This window comes from Lissotriton helveticus, chromosome 10 (genome assembly GCF_964261635.1).
Source record: "Lissotriton helveticus chromosome 10, aLisHel1.1, whole genome shotgun sequence".
Lineage (NCBI taxonomy): Eukaryota > Metazoa > Chordata > Amphibia > Caudata > Salamandridae > Lissotriton > Lissotriton helveticus.
In genome coordinates, this window is record NC_136071.1 from 1212912589 (window position 1) to 1212933525 (window position 20937).

Genomic DNA, 20937 nt, shown 5'->3' on the forward strand with positions numbered 1-20937 from the left:
TAAAACCCAAATAAAGACATTTAGCAGAGACACACCAATCTACAATGAAGTGCCGAGTGACAATGCAAGAAACAAAAATCCTGAAGCAATTGGAACAATTGACAGAACTGCATCCGGGTACTTCATCAACTTCGATGATTCCTCTGAAAGCCTCAGTGAATCAAAGACGCAGCCATCATCAAAATCCTTTAAAGACAAAGCTAAGGAACTTTTGAAACATCTGAAAGAAACATATCTGGTTTCTCCATGGATTGAATTTTGGGTGGGTTTTGGTGCATTTATCCTCATACTTTGGCTCATCATGGTATTTACTTTGGGACGCTTCATTGAGGGAAAATATGCTAAAATGGACACAGCAAGTCAGAACATCAACTTGATCCTCAAACCACACACATCTTCACACGTCGAGAAAAGAGAACTCTCTTCAGAACTTTCTTCAGCCAACTTCACAGCCAATCCGATACCTGGTGGGGTAGCCTGGGACAACACTGACTATGAAATTTATGGTCCGGTCGAGATCCTGAAACATCCACACCAAATCAAGATCTCATTGAGTGATTTTGCAAAACCAAACTCATTTGCTGATGATTGGGACTTCGAAAGCATCAACAATATGATGTCTGACTTAGTAATGTCTGCTAAATTTACAAAACATGATTATTTGCAAGTTTCTACAAATTATGATAGTATGTATTGCTATAACCATTATGGTAACCATTTTTTACATAAATCTGCACAACCTAGAAATGTTTTAAATTATAATCAATGGGAACATTGTGCTACACCTCCAAAAGGGAGCTCTAGAACCGTTTATGACAAATATTCATATTTTTCAGGTTTTAACATAAGTAATGCTGAAACATTTTATTTTAAATTGTCAAACAAGACAGGGATGAAAACCATGATAACCAACACAAAATTGATATACTCAGATTCATTCTTTGAAAAAATGAATACATTTGGATTTGATTATTGGGACAAAAATGTTGATTTGAAAAGTGTTTGGGGTACAAAAGAATGGCAAGTACAGGGTATAGAAGCTTTGTTTAGAGCCTGCATGATCCCAGAACAAATGATATTTTTAAATGACACTGTTCAACAAACCACCTGTCTTGGCTTAGCCAAAATCAAAGATTTAAATAAACCGTCTATTCCGAAGCCAACAATGTTTAGCAATAACTCTGATACAGAGGAAGAGATAGACGTAAACCATATACTAAACCAAAACAGAACACATCCTGATTGGAAACAATGGTTGATCTGGCCCACAGATACAAATCACTGTCAAGATAGATTCCTGAATAAAACACAGGGTTTCAAAATGACCAGGCCAGACCCTAGATATCCCCAAAGACATCACCCAGGGATAATAACAACCTACAGTGTGGGCAAATTATGCCTTCAATGGCTACAAACTTCCACACTGCCTGAAATTAAGCAACACCTAACTTTACTTACTGATGGTGCTGACTTACGTGATTTCATACTGGGACCACGCAAACAGCGTCAAAAGCGTTTCATAGCAGCCTCTGTATATGCAGCATACAATGAGGCCTGGAAGGTTACTCAAATTGAGACAGCAGAAAGAATACGGGAAATTGACCGTATCAATTTGGAAAAATCACTTTCTGTAGTGGACAATGGGTTAATGACTCTGTCCTCCAGAATTTTTTCATTGGACAGCATTGTGTCGTCAGCAATCGATATATTATCGCAAGACTTACTGTTATTACAACATGGTCAGTCACAATTGCGTTCTATTGTACAGCTTGGCTGGACGTTACAAAATCTGCGTTCAGGCTATGTGCCTTGGCGTTTAATCAACACAACGTCACTATTCCAAATCTTTAACCTTACTGATAGACAAATCGGTATGGCGCAAAAGGGTGCTGATTATACAATCTTGAGCATTGAAAAACTAGAAAGATTACCGTTGACAATGTCAGAACGACCTGTCAGTGAATGGAAAATCCACGGAATCATAAATATTCCAATCTCAACCTTCAGGTTTCAATACTGCCAAAAATATGTACAGGCTGGCATGTACGAGAAATTGGTAAAGGGGTACCTTAAAACAACTTGGAACCTGCCCTATTCACATGCATGTGTCAGTAATAAAGGACAGAAAGTGTTTCTTAGTGGCAACAATTGTGCTATGTCACTAAGCGGCACGCTTCTGTGTAACGGAATTAGTTTGCATGGAGCCTGTGAAGGGAATTCATACAACCTTTCATGTCACCAGCAAGGCGCACCTGCAACTGAAATAGAACCATTCTTTCAAAGACTCTATAATGGGAGTTACATTCTTATTGCAGATGTTGCAGTCTTATGCCCGGGACTCCTTATCTAGTAACTACAACGGCGAAGGTCAAGTGCTGTGGACGTTCTTTATTCCCCAGCTCCTTTCCAGACAGGGAGGCAAGGGCATGGCCCAGTTTGAAAATTACTTCTATTCGAATAGATACTTTAAGCAGAATGAAAACAGTGCTTCTTCAGACGCCTACAAGGCTCACGTCATCAAAAGAAACGTATGATCTACAAGTCGCAAGGACGACTGCAGAGATACATACATTATTATCAACTAATTCCCCCGTACATTTCGTGGAAATCCTAAGCGAAATCTTAAATATTTCTGATACCACTGGGGTCTCAAAGGTATTTAAGACAGTATTTTCGATGGCATTAACACCATTCAAAGCCATACTGGGTATTTTTCCAGATTTCGTCCATTCGATTTTTGGCGGACTTCCCCTGATCCTGGGACTAATTGCAGGAATCCTATTCCTAGTCCTTATTTTTCGTTATGGCAACCCATGTCACAGATCAAACTCTCGCGACAATGGAAGATACGATCCTAGCCATTGGATACCGGGACCGGATATCAAAAATCCTGGGACTCTCCCGGCTTAGAGACCTGAACATGACTTGGTTTCTATCATTTCGACCAATGTGGCAAAGGTGTGTTTTACCTGTACTAAGGTGTCTGCTATGCGGAGAAGAATGCGTGTTAGACACCTGTCTGACGCTACAATCGGATGCGCCAGTGGATGCAGATACACTGTTGGTTCCTACCAAGGTTCACGCTTTGTGCTGCCCTCAAAGGCTGCCAATCCTGATGACGGCATTCCTGGAATCTTCACCACTACGATTGAAGAGTAGTGAAGTTCAAGGTGAAAGCAGCATCGAACAGGTACGACCTTCTGTCAGCAATGCGAATCAGAATGTCAATGGAGACAATCATGCGCACGAATGCATGGTTACCTCTATTTCCGACTTAGTGGAACTTTCCCATGAAGCTGTTGACAGTTTTTTCGAAAGCCTGAATGATATGATGTTCTCTCCAGAACAGAAATAGAGACTTTTGAGTAAACTCGCACACGGCGTTCCCTGAATTCGGCCTTCAACTTTAAAAATAAAGTCACATGAACAATTTCACTCCAGCTCACGGACAGCAATATTTTTCAGCAAGCCCCTTAAAATATTTTTCTACATATTTTTTTCCCGGGACACTGATCGTCTGCTTAAAGTAAGAAACTATTCCTAGAGAACTAAAATTTCTATTTTTAGATACTTTATAGACTTTAGCTGCTCGCTGGGATGTTCACGAATATTTTATTATGTGATGAAATGGTCTCGAACTTCCTTTCTGTATAGCCATATTAAGAGCCATTTCATGTGTATTTCTCATATACCAATAAGCGATAATGCATAAAAATGCGTGTTTACTTTTGCATTTAATTCATAGCTTAAGTGCATACAATATATATGACTGCAATTTTTCAGTATATTTGAAAATTTCGAAATGCATTTATGTATTTTGGGGTGGTAAGGTATACACTATACTCTATAGTATGTTGTACTATGTTATACTATGCATAGATTAGTAGATATGACCATAGTTAGCGTGGAGTGGGTGTCGTGTATTTCTATAGGTTCTGAATCAGTCCCCCTATTCCTGACCCTATTCTGGTTAAACTAACTATCAAGTTAACTAACAGTCAGCCCATGAGGAAAGAAAACCCCCATGATGCACGGCACAGGAACGTGTTATCTGATTAGGTCATAACGCTTGAGATCTAATTAGACAAGCGACATTCCTCCAGCCCCTGATAAGGCATACGACGTTCTCATAACAAATCAATCCTATGACAACCTGGAAAATCCGTGCGGCCATTGTTTTGATTTCACAGAGAACTTTAGTAAAGAATGTGCTAATGAGCAAGTCGTATGACATCTTTATTGACGTATCTATGTCCATCCTTACGTCAATCTCGGCACCTTTAAGGTATAAATATTGCCGACCTTGCCCTATGCAAACACACGCGTGGTGACAAGACGGAGCAGCCATACTTGCCGAAGCCGAGAGCAGAAGCAGACCCCGCTGGCAGCAGCCCCGCCTTCCTGACGCGCTGAGAGACGCGCTGCTATCTCAAGCCGAGAGACCCAGCACCGGCGCTTTCGGGCAGCCCTCGCAGGCAGCCTGGAATATCGAGAGCAGAGAAAGAGATACTATTCCTCATCCATCCTAAATTCCAGGTACAGAACTGAATAACCCCTCACAGAGAATTCTTTAGTTATTCACTTGGCAAAAACAAACTTAACTTAAACTGTAACTTTCTATTCCCGCCCACGCATTAGACTTAGGTCAGGTACACGGGGTAGGCGTATTTAGAAACACCAGTTGAGTACGTTTAGTCAAATGTATATGTGTATGTAAATATATTTTAATCATTTTAAACATCATATGGCTCAGAAACCATATCAATGTTTTTACAGTATTATTTTATACTATTGCTTTTAATGTATGCACTTTACTTAACTATAAGTATTGCAATAATATCGATCCATTTCTCATGTATGAGAAAAGAGACTGATCAATAAATAACACCTTTTTATTGAACACGCCCGTCTCTTCCTTTTCTCTACATTCTGATGAGACTAAGAATGCACGTACTGACTGAGTAAAATAATTGCCTTGTGCTCACACGACTCTCGAGATTGACTCTTGATTAGGGGAGAGCAAAGTTGTCATGTTCTATGGTTGTCAGAAACTAAATCCCTTCTTGTCTAATCAGGGAAGTTAATTCCTCCTTGAACATTCGAGAAAGTTTCTAGCGAACTCTGAGCTTAGCTGGCAAACCCAAACATTAAGTCTAGTATCGACAGTAGTAGACCTAGTTAACGTCTGGCCTAGGCCTTTACTGCTGTAGGTACTATTCCAATGCGCAGAGCCTATTGGGAAAATAGGAGCTACACTACACAAGAGGGACATTTAATTTTGTGGAGTTGATGCAAACAGGAACTGGGCCCGAGATTTTCAAGATTTGAGTACCTCCAGATTCAAAGTTAGTATCTGGCGTCAGGGGAAATGATAGGAGGACCGAATTAACTAGAGGAAAAACTTGTGTCCAGTGTCATGTTTAAAACAGAAATTGCCCTCTGGTACTGGCTGATGCTGGAGATGGGGGATGGTGCCTTCACTCTACCAGAAGATTTGTGGGGAAGATGCTTGCCAGAGACCGCGATGGAAGACCAATGGCAAGTATCAATTTCATTGCTTTATAAAGCAGTTAAACCAGCATATCTGAGGAGGAATCATTTTTTTACATCGCACAGGGCATATTGGACTCCACAGAGGTTCTCTAAATTTGGCTGAGGTGGAGTGGTGGCATGTCCTAAGTGTGGCAGTCCAAACGAAGATGACTTACATATGTTCCTGCATTGCCAGAAGATGCAGTCTTTCTGGGAGGCCGTGAGCAAATGTCTGTCGATTGTTTTAAGTCTGCAGATCAAGGTAAGCGTTGAGCTGGTCATATTTGGAAAGCTTGATATGCATGGTATAATTACGAAATAAATTGCAAAGTTGGTATTTTGTGCTGTGCTGAAGGCCCGCAGAGAGTTATGTAAACCATGGGTCTCTTCAGCCTCCCCAACGGAGGGTAGCTGGACAATCGATGACATTTATTGCAAAGCTGGATATTTTGGATCGGATGTAAAAGAGATATGAACTTTGGACTCCTTCCTTGTCCTGGTGTGGTTAAAGTTGGGGTACACTGAAAAAAGTCAGTCCAATGATGAAGCCTTTGTCTGCCTCGGCTGGAGATGTTTATCTTCCTGTGTATGTAGAAGGATAAGGGAGTGGGTTTATGGTTGTTGGTGGAAGAAGGTCACCCGGTAAAATCCAATGGCGTCTTGTTTTCTGGGGGGGGGGTTCCACACACTCTGTTTCATCCCTTTTTCCAGCAAAATGAGGTGTGATGACCCAGGGAGGATTTTTTTGAAGAAGGGTGGAAACAAGGCAAATGAGGAAAAAAATAAAGAAGAACTTCTTGCCCTGAGACCTGCTTTTTTTCTCATTTACAATGCCACGATCCAGGAGCGCAAACCACCAATGAGATAATATCCACACAACCTACAATATGTATAAGGAAGGGAGTCTTTCTGTGTAAATACTTGTGTGATCTTGTTTGATCTGGCACTCTTGGAATGGTTTCCCTTGACTTTTTTGCTTTCTGACCTCCTGTTTTGCTGACTTCATTTTTGCTGGCTTTAGGATTCTCGGCACTTTACAACTGTTGGCTAGTGCTAAATTGGTTGTGCTGTTTTCCTATAAGAAAAGGTAACATTGGCTTATCCACATTTTGGCAAATGTAATCTACTTGTAAGTCCCTAGTGAAGTGTACTAAATGTAACCTGGGTCTGAAAATGAAATGCTACTAGTAAGCCTGCTGCACCGATAGTACCAATCACTTCAGTAGTCCTTTGAGCCTGCTCGCAGGCAGGTCGTTCCCCACGCCGCTGTACTGCCTCGGTGTACTGGTGTTTATTTTGCTGTTCATGTTTTTTGCACTGCCTTTGACTGCTTGACTGTATTTGTTCCTGTTGTTGCTTGCCTGTTTTCCTTTCCTCTCCTGCCAGTCTTGAGCCCCACTTGCCTTCTGTTCCCCCCACCGTCTGTCACCATTCTTTCCCGCTCTTCCCGCTGCTTCGTTCCTGTGGCCCTGCCCCCCTGTTCTCCCATTCACTGCCCTGCTCACGCCTCCCAGCTGCTCCTCCCTCCCAACTCCCCATAAATGGAGGCTGCACAGCTTCGCAGGATCTACAAGTGGATCCCCACCGAAACGAAAAGAACGGTCACCCAGGCCCTCGTCAGCAGCAGACCGGAGTACGGAAACGCCCTGTATGCAGGAGCCTCGGCCAAACTCCTGAGACGGCTGCAGTGCATCCAGAACGCCTCTGCAAGCCTGATCCTCGACATCCCTTGCCACAGCCACATCACACCCCACCTGAGAGACCTGCACTGGCTCCCCATCAATAAGAGGATAACCTTCAAGCTCCTTACCCACGCACACAAAGCACTCCACAACACCGGACCAGCTTACCTCAACAGACAACTCAGCTTCTACACCCCCACCCACCAGCTCCACTCTGCCGACTTTGCCTTTGCCACAGTCCCCCGCATCCGAAGAGCGACCTCCGGCGGCAGATCGTTCTCCCACCTCGCTGCCAAGACCTGGGCCAACCTCCCTAACCACCTACGGCAGACCCAAGACCTGCTGACCTTCAGAAGACTCCTCAAGTACTGGCTCTTTGAGCAGTAGCAGCATCCCCCTCCCCCAGTGCCTTGAGACCCTCACGGGTGAGTAGTGCGCTTTACAAATGTTATGATTGATTGATTGGTTGATTAAGGTCTGTTGTTGCAGAGCCTGGGTGTGCATTTTAAACTGCCATGTTGACCTGGCAAGATAATCCACATTCCATGCCTAAACCTACCTTTTTGATATATATAAGTCTCCCATAAGGATGGCCCTAAACAGCCTCCTGGGCAGGGTGTAGTATATTTAAAAAGTAAGATATACTTTTAAGTTTTATATGACCAATTTGAATCCATAGTCTCTGCTCTTCATTGGTATTTTTTCACTACTCTGTCTGTTTTTAAATTCTTCAAATTTCACTGATTGGTATTTTTCCCCCTAAAATAATGCCTCCGACTCGAGTTCCTGTATCTGCACCTGCAGCCATGGAGTGTGAGCTGGCCCAGTTGGAGAGTTAGACTGCCCCCTAGCTCAAAACTTTCTGCAAGTGCTTTAGGGTTTCCAAGAGGGGCTTCACCAAAAGGTGGAGCTATAAATGTAAATGAGGGCATGTTTAGAGGGCCCCTGATGTGTCTATGACCCCAGAGGAAGAGGATGCGGTGATAGAGGATTATGACATAGAGCGAAGGGAAACATCCATTACAATGCAGTCATTTCCATGACCTACCTTTGCAATGCAACTGTTACAATGCAACTGCCTTTACATCGCATGCCATTACAATGCATGCCATTACAACGCATGTCACTACAACACATGCCATTACAACACATGCCATTACTACGCATACCATTACAACATATGCCATTACAATGCATTATAAGGTAAGAAATGGAGAGTTTAGTATTTGGGTGGTATTGGTTTTGGGGTACATAGGCAGTAATGTTTACCCCCACACTGTCCAACACTTTTCCTACTGTTTCACTCACTGGAGTGGGAATAGTAGTTTTTAACCCTACACTATCCCATACTTAGTAATTTTTACACCTACACTATCCAACACTTACACTACTGTTGCCCTAAAAGTATTATGCATTGCAATGGTATGTGTTGCAATGGTATGCGTTGTAATGGAATGAGTTGCAATGGAAGTTATTAAAAATGTGTTGTCATGGCTGCATTGTAAAATCAAGCAATGTAATGGTAGTTGCGATGTAAAGACTGCGTTGTGAAAGCATGCGTTGTAATTGCATGCATTGTAACATCATATATTCACTGGTGAATCTGGATCTGCCTGTGAGGCAGGGAGCCAATTGAGTGGAGTTTCCCACAGAGCACGGTGTAGGGTACATATTAAAGGCCTGACCCCTAGGGAGCTGGAAGACAGAGAGAGGAGAAAATATTCAGATTGGAGTTATCCAAACTCAATTTTGAGGAAAAGCAAATGAAATTGGCTATGGAGGAGGAAGAGAAAATGGAAAAGTTGGCCATGGAGCAGCAAAACTGGCCATGGAGGAGAAGCTTATACTAGAGTGGTTGGCTTATGAGTGAAGCCTAAAGGAACTGGACTTCAAAGCTAAGCAAGTAAAGTCCAGTTGTGGCCACAATACTGTAGTGTCTTCTGAGAGAAGGGTCCGCATTCCCAAGGATTTTGTGTCTGATTTTGTGATGGGAGGCAACATAGATAGATGACTTGAGGACGATGAGATTACTCGGCAGATGCACAAGGCCCCTGGGGATAATTGGGGAGCTAGTGTGTAGAGGCACTTTCCTAGTCAGGGGAGGGTCACCCTGCTGGCCCTCGAGGGGTGAGAGGATGAGGTTTCCCATCGTGAAGGAGACCCTAATCAGGAAGTTTGTCCTGGCCCCACAAAAAGTACAGACAGAAATTAAGGGATAGTTAGAAGCGTTCCTGTATTTGGGTGAAGGGCAGTGATGTGAAAGATAAACAGGGGTTGTTCAATGTGATTGCACAAGTGCATCTGTTCAGTCATTGTTTCCCAGATCTGTGCTAACACTTTGTGACCGTTGTCACTGACCCGACAGAGCATGCTAAGGAGGCATAGTGATGGGTGAGAAATAGGGTCCATAAGAAGGTATCTGCGGGGATCACCAAAAGGGTGGGCATGGTTCTCACCAGAAGGAGGAGAAGGACAAAAACAAGGAGTTCTCTAAAAGGCCACAAACTAGTTATGTTTGTCAGTGTTCTCTTTCCCTTACTAAAAGAAGAAGTAAGTCTGAGGGAAGGAACCCTTGAAGTGCTTTGAGTGTGAGCAGGAAGGGCAGTTCAAGCTAAATGTCAAGTGTCCCAAGTGGGTAAGCCTTCCAATGGTGGACAGTCACTGGAGTTTTTGTTAGTGAAGCACTTGACGAGGGGATGGTCGCTGATAGTCTGGGGGACAGTGCAGAGGTTACTCTAGTGTCCCTGGGTAACTTTGAGATGGTGCAGAGAACCTACATGCCTGCCAATACTAGAATGTACGGTGAATATGTCTCTTTACAACACATGCGAATACATCGCATGCTTTTACAACGTGGTCATAACACCAGCTGTGTTGTTACCACATGTACCATTACATCGCAAGTCGTTATAACGATTTGCTGTAGGGGGGGCGCTGGACTTAGGAATAGTATTTTTTACTATTCCTACTCCAGTTTGTGCCACAGCAGGGAAGGTGTTGGGTTGTAAATCCAACACCAGCGCGCTCCCTACAGCAAGTCGTTGAAACAACTTGCGATGTTATGTACGCTTGGTAACAACTCGGTCGTTGTAACAACTGTGTTGTGAAGGTACCGCATTGTGGAGACAGCGTTGTAAACACTGTTTCCTAGTACAGTCAGTGGGTAACCACTAAAGGGCAGAGGGTGGATGCTCTTTGAGACAGGGGAGTCAGCATGACAACCATCAGGTGTCATCAGGTGTCTTCAGAGCAGGTAGTTCCTAATGTGTTCCAACAAGTGGTTTCAGCTGACAACCATGAGATCCACCATCCAGAGGCTATAGTTCTCTTTGAATGGGGGGCTCTCAGGTCTGCTTAAGATAGCTATCAGTCTGTCCAGACCTGTGGATTGTCTGCTGGGTAATGACCTGAGCAAACACAAGGAGATGATGGACAGAGCGTTGAGACATTTTAGCCACTCACCCTCAGTTACCAATCTGGGTTGAATCCATCATCGTTCTTTGGATAATTGTGCTGCCCCAGTTGAGACCCAGCCAAATGCAAATCAGTCTTGACCCTGTTCTTCATGGGAACAGTACTGCCAAAACTGCCAAGCCAGGTCTTCCCTGGAACGGAAACAAGAATCCTGGAACCAGGTTTGAGATAACACCCCTCATCAGCCAGGCTAGCTTGAATCCAGTGGCAATGTGAGCAAGGGCCCATGTCTGGCATACCCTGCTGTGGTGTTGGGTTCAAATCAGGCCTACATATTCTGCTAAGCTCTCGAACACCTTAGTATAGAAGTTGGCACGGACACTGGAAAAGGTAAAAGACAAGTTTATTAAGACCCCATGGGGTGGTGATACATTCCTACCGCACCCTTCGGCAGTGTAAGAAGTAGCACACCGAACATTGGTGCGCGACCTCTTTTATACAGTTTAATAGCAATAAAAAGATAGGCGGTCACAAGTTACACATTTTAGGTACATATAAGGTCATTTTTGGAACACAGCCAGCAGGTGGGAGGAGTTAAATAGCACTGGTCAGTTAGTACCAACATTCCTAAAGAGTGACCAGTGAATGCATGATGCGCATGTGCGCTTGACCAGTACTAAAAATAGCCTGTTGCCGAGCAGAATAAGGGACCATGAATATCAAGAAAGGACAAAAGGGCACACTGACCACGAGGCAGCGTGTTCATAGAAAACGGAAGTCAGAGGGATTCAAAATGGCCCCCGTTCGTTTTGGTCAAGTTAACAGAAAAGACCGTGTAGCTGTGCTAAACGCTAACTCAGGAGCTGCCAAAACACGACAGACGGCCCTTTTAGCGTTTAGCAAAAGCTACCTCATACTCAACATAATCAGAATGTTCATCATCAATGTTAATAGCCATTATTTTCAATACTTCGTCGTTGATCAGTTTCTCTTGCTTAACAATAGCTCGTTTGGACGGAATACAGGCTGTGATACATACAGAACATAACGTAGGGCCGCATTGAATACATAGACAAAGGGTAAATAGTACTCCAAGAAAGACACAGAGAATCGTTAATAATTTCCAACCCCAAGTGGTAAGCAGAGTCCAGAACCACTCAGAAAAAGTCCATGCTCCATTTTCTGGATGGATCTCAGCAGCTATCTTATGTAATTTCGTAATTGAATCATACACAGAAGGTGAGTTATCTGGCACATACACACAACAACTACTCCCGATGACGCGGCATGCTCCACCCTTATCAGCTAGTATCACATCTAAAACCATTCGATTCTGGAGCGCTACAATTCTGGTAATTTGCAATTCCTCAGTAATATTCCCTAAAGCAGAGGCAGTTTCATTGGCGACAGCTTCCACCACACGTGTAAGCCGCCTTATCTTCCTGCTATTCAGTGCAGCTCCTACAAATGAAAATAACCCCAAGTTGAAATCTACATATTGTTGTAAAGTGGTATCAGTCTGATCAATTTCATCAAGATCTAATGTTCGTTTAACTCTGTTCAGCACAAAATCATGTACAGAACGTAATCATTGTGATACATGGGAGGAGCAATAAACACAGGTGGTAATACAAAAGCTATATAACATGTTCCCAACCATCCCAATGGTAGACGATGGTATCCCTTATTTCCACAAATGAAATACGTGTTACGTGAAGCTACAAATGCAATTCCAATCGGTGTATCAAAGGTAAGTGTAATATTACATTCACTGCGACCTACAGGGATTGTACCTTTATTTCTAATACACAAATCTGCTTTTGTATCAATGACTGTTATCATATGCAAATTCGTCACATTTATAAATCTTTGATTCGTATATACACGAGGTGTAGAAACATTGTCCGGACGATACTCTTCCCATTCAAATTTAGTTCCTTCAGCATGTGGATAGCCTTCTTTATCGTTATAGCATATTTTATTCAATCGAAAAAGTAGTCCACCTTTCGTTGGCCATCGCAAGGTGAAGAGAAGAGTGTACCAAGCATGACAAGAACCATTATGAGAAAACGGGAGAGGAATGAGTGGTGTTCCTCCCTTCTTCTGATGTCCGGGCAACATTCCACATACCCAACAATTGGACATGTTGGTCATGTTATGAGTATGATGCAAAATCTGAATAAAGCTGTTATTCAAATAAGTCTGCCTATGTCTTTCTTCGTGAAAAGGCAAAGTAAAATGAAAATGTTCAGATGGACTCGGAGTGGTGGGCAGCAAATGTTCTCGTACAGGAAACAATAGTTCTATAGTCCAAGCTAATACTGCAATCACCACTACGGTCAAGACAAAAAAAACAGCACCAAGAATTCTCCCTTTTCGTGTCGAAGGAGATGCCATAGTTCACAAAACAATATTCTTCAAAAGCAACACTAAGCGGAAAAATAAAAACGATTGGTTCTGGACCGAGGCTGCCGTTGATTTGTTCTCCGGGATTCAAGACGGGTGTCGCTACACTGGGTAGAACTGATCCCCCCCCCTTGATATTCCTGGCTTCCGTTTCACAAACCTCAGAGCGGTTACCAACCAGTTTCAAAAACACAAAAGGGAATCTTATTTCCTGGGACGTAGATTGTACTTCACTTTATCAGAAACAACGTGGTCCGGGAAGGCTCCCTCCAATTCATCAGGCGTGACAGCTGGGCTCTTTTCTGTATCCAAAATCTTTCTGTAGTCGGATAGCACCACAGGGCTCACCAGATCCGGAGAGACACGTCGGCAGTGCGTTGAATGTATCCACCGCTTCTTGTTGGTGACTCTCACAGCAGTTCGCGTAGCCAGCAGCACTTGTTCAGGGCCATGCCATCTCGGTTCCAAACTGCTGGATCGCTCAAATACTTTGACCATCACGTGGTCCCCAGGGCGGAGATCGTGAGCCTCACCAGTGGAGTTATCAGGGAGCGCCTCTCGAACCTGTTGATGAATAGAAAGCAAATCATTTGTTAATCGTGCCAAATAATCGTTCATCATTATACAAGGCACATCATGTATTAAACGAGGTTTTGGAATTCCCCAAATATTCATCGGCCTTCCAAACACCACTTCATAGGGTGTGAGGCCAGATCGAGAATGTGGGACTGATCGAATGGACAGCAATGCCAAAGGCAAAGCATCCGGCCATTTCAGAGATGTGGATGCCACTATCTTTGCTAGCTTCAGTTTCAGAGTTGCATTGTATCTCTCGACCAAACCTGCTGATTGTGGGTGAAAGACTGCGTGGAATCATTGTCTGATTCCCAATCCTTTCAGGATGTACTCCATTACTTTCCCAATGAAATGAGGACCATTATCACTCCACATAAGTTTACAAACACCATAGAGCGGGAAGTACTCTTTGAGTAACACCTTAGCTGTTGTCAATGCTGTATTGTCTTTCGTAGGGTAAGCCTCAATCCATTTGCTGAAGGCACACACCACCACTAGGACATACCTGAGATTATTACAGCGCTCCAGCTGGATGTAATCCATTTGCAGTACTTCGAATGGTGCAGTAGGTGGAACAAACTCTCCTTTGGGAGTATAAGTCCCTTGTCCAGGATTGTGCTGTAAACATATCAGACAAGTCTGTACTACTCTCTTAGCCGTGCTTGCAATATCAGCATTTTCCCAAACTCGTGTAAGCAATTTAGTAATTGCGAGAGCTCCAATGTGTGCCAGCCCGTGTGTCATTTGCACCATTGTTTGTAAATAGGCCATGGGTAGTTTCCATCTCTCCATATCTTTACTACGCCAGCAACCCTCATCATCCAATACTCCTTCAGTGGCCCATTTCATAAGTTCTGCCTCAGATGCTGACTTCTGTATATCTAATATTTCTTCTCTAGCATCATGCCACCGCTCGGCTTGTGACTTCACCACATACATGGGGAAATTATTTTGCAGCATAGCGGTCTCTCTCGCAATGCGATCTGCGAAAGCATTGCCTTGCCCTATTTTGTCCGTCACCTTTTTGTGTGCACTGCACTTGACTATTGCAACTTTCTTTGGGCATAACAGTGCATTCAGGAGATCGCGTACCAATTCTCCATGCATGATGTGTACTCCGTGTGAAGTCAAAAATCCTCGTTCCTTCCAGAGTAGGCCAAAATCATGCACTACTCCAAAAGCGTAACGACTATCCGTGTAAATGTTCACACATAGTCCAGCACTTAACTCACATGCTTTCGTTAAGGCTATCAGTTCAGCTGCTTGAGCCGATTTCTGGGGTATTCGTGCTGCTTCTACAACTGTCTTAAGTGTCGTGATCGCGTAGGCTGCAGAAGTCGTACCATCTGGTAACCTCACGCACGATCCATCAACCCACAGTTCCCCATCTACATCTGGAAACGGTGTATCCTGTAAATCGATACGACCCTTTGTCTGTTCCTCAGTCAGAAAAACACAATCATGTTGTTCTTCCTTCTGAGTCTCAGCAACAGGATCCGGCAGTAAAGTAGCAGGATTCAGTGTCGTACATCGTTTTAGTGTGATGTGCGGCGCCAACAATGTTATCTCATATCCTGTCAAACGGGCGCTGGTTAGATGCTGTGTTTTCGTTTGATTCAGTAACGCATCTACCGCATGGGGAACTAACACCAACAATTTGTGTGACAAAACTATTCCCTCACTTTGTCGTATCGCAACTGCTGTTGCTGCAACTGCTCGAAAACATCCAGGCAATCCTCTAGCCACAGGGTCGAGTACCGCCGAGAAGTACGCACAAGGCCTCTGTTTGTCTCCGTGTGTCTGCACTAACACTGACAATGCGCACCCATCCTTCTCGTGTACATACAATGTGAAAATCTTCGTGTAATCAGGTGTACCTAACACTGGTGCAGAACAAAGAACTTGTCTTAATTGTTCAAAAGCATTCTGACATTCATCCGTCCATTCAATGGGGATCGGTGTATCTTTAGACAACAATGCCAACAATGGTTTAACGATATGTGAAAAACCCAATATCCATTGCCTACAAAAAGACGTCAAACCTATAAAGGCACGAACATCCTTCTGGGTGCGAGGAACTGGAGTGTCTAGGATTGCTTGAATTCGATCTGGTGTCAATGCACGGCCCTCCTTAGACAAAAGATGACCGAGGTAGGTCACCTTTGGTCTACAATATTGCAGCTTTTTCTTCGAAACTTTATGATTATGTTTGGCCAGGAAGGAAAGCAAGGAAAAGGTACTCTTCTCACATTGTTCTGGCGTGTCTGCAGCAAGTAAGATATCATCTACATATTGAATAAGAGCCACTCCATCTTGTAATTCAAAGGAATCAAGCTGTCTTTTTAATGCCTGACTATAAATGCTAGGACTTTCAGTATAGCCTTGAGGAACTCGACAGAATCTGTACGATTTATTGTTCAATGTAAAGCCGAATAGATATCGATTCTTCAAATCGATGACTGTAAAAGTAGTTGCCGTCGATGGAACCAACGTAAGCAACGTGGTGATGTCAGACACCACCGGGTATTGAGGCACTAGTATCTTGTTTATTTCCCTCAAATCAATAATGAAACGGTAAACCTTAGCATCTGTATCTCTTTTAAGGATCGGTAAAATGGGGCTATTGCAAACATTGTAGGGGACTTCCTCAACTACTCCTGCCGAAATCAAATCATTGACAATGTGTATCAAAGCAAGTTCACCCTCTCGGGAAATCTTATATTGTGGGACACGTGGTAGAGATACTCCCTCCTTTACAGTAATACGTACTGGAGGAATTATCATCCGCCCCACATCCGTATCGGAAGTGGCCCACAACGTTTTCGGTAAGGAGGCCAGTACTTCAGATTCATGGAGAAAACACACTCGCTCTAATTCTGGGTAATTCTCATTCAACACAACTCGCACTCCTTCTGGGGCACAGCGAATAGTGGCTCGAAAGTGTTTTAACATATCGAGTCCCATAATATTATCTGGTGTATTTGGAGACAACAAAAAAAGACAAGGGGCAGCAAATTTATCAACATGAAATGCAACTGGTTGAGACAGTGGGCTAGAAGTAGGTGTTCCATCGAACCCTATAGCTGTAATTACCTCGCCAGACAGGGGAGCCCTTGGAACCAAGTATTTGGACAAGGCGCTACGAGTAGCTCCTGTATCGACCAGAAATTTATCAGTAGAACCCAGAACATGTGCTTCTATATATGGACCCCTTTGATCAACTGGTACCTCAACCGATTCCACACCCCATCCTACGCAATCCTATGCATAGTGCTCATCCCGTGGCTCAGCAGAACCACCCTCATTTATCTGATATTGATTACGATTATCAAACGTATTATAATCTGTCTGACCACGACCCCTTGCTCCATATCCTCCGCGATCATTCGTGCCATAACCTCCTCGATCAGTCGTTCCATAGCCTCCTCTTGACCCCCCATAATTAGTTCTAGACCTCCCACTTCCTCGTCCCCTCAAATTACGCTGCTCTCGAAACACCGGACAGTCTGCAATCCAATGCCCAAACTGTTTGCAGTATGCACATTGATTCACAGAAATGTCAGAACGAGGGGGAGGAGCATTACTGTACGATCCTCGCCCTCCTCTATTGTTTCCTCTCGTAGCCTGAACCTGAGCTAACATTACCTTCGTCTTCAAATCCTTCGCCTTCTTTTCACTACTTTCTTTTGCCTCCAATTCCTGTCGTTCATAATATTGAGCCATAGTCAATAAAGAAGCAGGGGTTGCTGTGGTCCATGAACTTTCACTCGCTTTTAATCGTTTTGCAATCTCCGGTAGGAGATTAGCCACATACTTATCAACGAATAAGTGCCTGCCTGTATCTTCTGTCAATGATTGACCACTGTAATCATGGAACGCTTCCTCGAAGCGAGAGAAAAAATCAGAAACCGATTCATCCATTTTTTGTGTACAAGAAGCTAACATAGTCCAATCAATCTTTTTAGCGGGAGCAAGAGTCTTTAATTTTGTTAGTATGGCCTGTGGAAGGTCTAATATTAATTGACACGGCTTACATGCTGGTTCTCTGTCTAAATCAGCCTGAACAAGATCTTTCCAAGTGGCCCCGAGAGTCGTGAGGTCATCAAACTTACGAATCGCTCTCCACATATCAGGAGGCAATATCAACCCGAAAAACAGGTCAATATCAACTAACGTCATAATACACGAAGAAATCGCGCTTTCAACATTTTCATAAAAAGCCGCAGGATTTTTACGGGGATCAGGTAAAGCATTCTTAAGCGCCATAACATCTGCTCTATTCCAAGGCGTATAAACCCAGTTATATACAAAATACCCTTTCGCATCTTTGGATCTTTTATCATCATCTGTGCCATCCCCTTTATGAGGGACATATAAAGGCGCAGCTTCTCGCATAGGTCTAACATTAATCGCAGCGATCTTATCTGTTTCAAAGATAGGGCATTCTTTGGATATCCCCGTCGCTCCGGACGCAGACGAATTCTTCGACTTTGCCAACTCCCGTAGTCGTGTCGCCTCATTTCGCAGTTGAATCAAACGCTTGAAGAAGTCGTCCGCATCTGAAAGAACAAAAAGACCTTCACGAAAATTCTCACGACCCTCGGATATCTCCTTTGGCTCTAACTCAAGAGAATATTTTCTGTACCGCTCAACAACTTCATCTCCAAAATGATCTAAAAAATACAGTCGCTCCTGATCAGACCACTGTTCCATTTTCGCAGTAATGTCAGAAACAGTAACAGTATTAATATTTAGCTTTCGTGCAAACGAACGTAATTCCGCAGTTCGTTCTGCATGTAACCTGGTATGCTGTGTTCGATCACTATCCTCGTCTGATTCCTTGTTCGGAGCCGTAGGTGTGACGTACGGAGGCGGACAACGATCTAGTAATGAAAAATCATCTGTTTCATTAGTAAGGACTGGATAAAGAGGACGCCTGATAGGGAATTGACCATTAACCTGTAAATTGCGTTCTCGTCTCTCCCTCTCTTTCTTTTCCTGTAATTCCTTCTCCTGTAGCTGTAAAGCTTTGTCATGTGCAGCCTTCCGCTGCACTTTCTCCGCCAAGGCTTCCTCACGCTTCGCTCGTTCACGCACCTCTTTCTCCCACATACGCACACAATCAAACATATCTTGTCTAGACCTTCGCTGAAACAAACACTGCTCTACATATTGTACCTTTCGAATGTCAAACGATCCATATAGTGGCCACTGTAATTCACGATCAGTCTTAGTATACTTATGCCATAATGTACTATACATTATTGGTGGAATACCGAATTTGACATATATTTCACGATTTGGAGTCCCCTCTGGGGGAGCCGGCTGTTTTTTACTTAATCGATAATTGGTACCATTTTCAGGACAGCACATCCTGCGGAGTGTGCTAAAAACAGGCATGTTTCAAAAAGTACCACGAGAACGCGATACAACAAAAATGACACCTAACGCGGTGTACCGTTCAAATAAAATAAATCAGAGAAATATCCCTACATGCCTGCCTATGTGAGGTGCACTTCACATATTCAAATTCAAATTCAAAGATTCAAACGTTAGCTAACTTCAAACAAGTTCAAATTCAAATTCAAAATTCAAAAAGCCACAGTAAGTGTCAGTAGACTACCTCACCAATCAAAAGCTTACCAAATATTTTCAAACGTCCAAAGTCCAACTGCCAAGTTCTGTGGTCAAATCAGCCAAAACGGCACATCACGACAATCCAAGATCAGAATCTCAGTCGGAGACCGGCGCCACCTGGAAGGTCAGATCGGAAGGAAGGAATGACACACCGTGGGTGCCAAGACTCGGGTCACTCAGTGGCAGCGTACGCGTCCATGGCGAGTTTCCTGACCTTCGTCACGACCTCTCCTTCGGGCATCCGAGTCGCCGATGAGTCCCTTCGTGGTCGCCAATTGTGGTGTTGGGTTCAAATCAGGCCTACATATTCTGCTAAGCTCTCGAACACCTTAGTATAGAAGTTGGCACGGACACTGGAAAAGGTAAAAGACAAGTTTATTAAGACCCCATGGGGTGGTGATACATTCCTACCGCACCCTTCGGCAGTGTAAGAAGTAGCACACCGAACATTGGTGCGCGACCTCTTTTATACAGTTTAATAGCAATAAAAAGATAGGCGGTCACAAGTTACACATTTTAGGTACATATAAGGTCATTTTTGGAACACAGCCAGCAGGTGGGAGGAGTCAAATAGCACTGGTCAGTTAGTACCAACATTCCTAAAGAGTGACCAGTGAATGCATGATGCGCATGTGCGCTTGACCAGTACTAAAAATAGCCTGTTGCCGAGCAGAATAAGGGACCATGAATATCAAGAAAGGACAAAAGGGCACACTGACCACGAGGCAGCGTGTTCATAGAAAACGGAAGTCAGAGGGATTCAAAATGGCCCCCGTTCGTTTTGGTCAAGTTAACAGAAAAGACCGTGTAGCTGTGCTAAACGCTAACTCAGGAGCTGCCAAAACACGACACTGCCAAATTAGGGCGAAGAAAAGCAAACACAAGGAGATGATGGACAGAACACTGAACCTTTTTAGACACTCACCCCAGTCACAGATCTGGGTTGAATCCATCACCGTTCTTTAGGTCACTTTGTCACCCAAGTTCAGACACAGCCATATGCAAATCAGTCTTGACCCTGTGCCTCATGGGAAAAGTCCAGCATGAACTGCCAAGTCAGGTCTTCCCTGGACTGGAAATAAGCATTGTGGGAACAGTTTTGTAAGACCCCACATCAGCCAGGCTAGCTTGAATCCAGTGGCAGACTGAGCAAGGGACCCATGTCTTGGCAACCCTGCCAACTTAGAACAGACAAATAAAACACAAAAAAATTATGGATAGAGCACTAAAACGTTTCAGACACTCACCCCAGTCACAGATCTAGGTTGATTTCATCTTCATTCTTCACCTGAAGCATACTGCCTGGAAGGAGGTCTAGCTCAGGTTCCATGTTGAACTGTTAGGATTGCATGAGTGGGTGTGTCTTACCTCATAGTCCATGGCAGCCAAAGAGGATGCTCAAAGGACCTGAAGTCTGGAAGAACCTACCAGACACCTGCCAAAAAGTAACAGATCAAGTGGCACAGGAAATGCACTGCTGAAATTCCCATGGCTCAGGTGGAGGCTGAACCTGAGGGGGAAGCCACAGTACCTACAAGGGAGTAAGTGGCAGAACAGGGGGACCTGCTTGAGCTGACCAATTGGCAGCAGGAAGGAGGTCCCACCAGGGAAGAGTTTTGCAGGGCACAAATGACATTCCCTTCTCCTGAGGATCTGTGGCAGTAGGCTAAGACCCAGGCAGCTGTTGACA

At 43.8% G+C, this 20937-nt stretch overlaps 1 protein-coding gene across 1 annotated transcript in view; it reads right to left on the reverse strand.

The window, feature by feature from the left end:
- LOC144784221 (vomeronasal type-2 receptor 26-like) overlaps positions 1 to 20627 on the reverse strand; it is a 179012-nt gene extending 158385 nt beyond the window's left edge. The window contains exon 1 of the mRNA XM_078662872.1: positions 20616 to 20627. Within this exon, the coding sequence (XP_078518998.1) occupies positions 20616 to 20627 (12 nt within the window). The remainder of the gene's footprint in view (positions 1 to 20615) is intronic.
- Between the last annotated feature and the right edge of the window lie 310 nt (positions 20628 to 20937).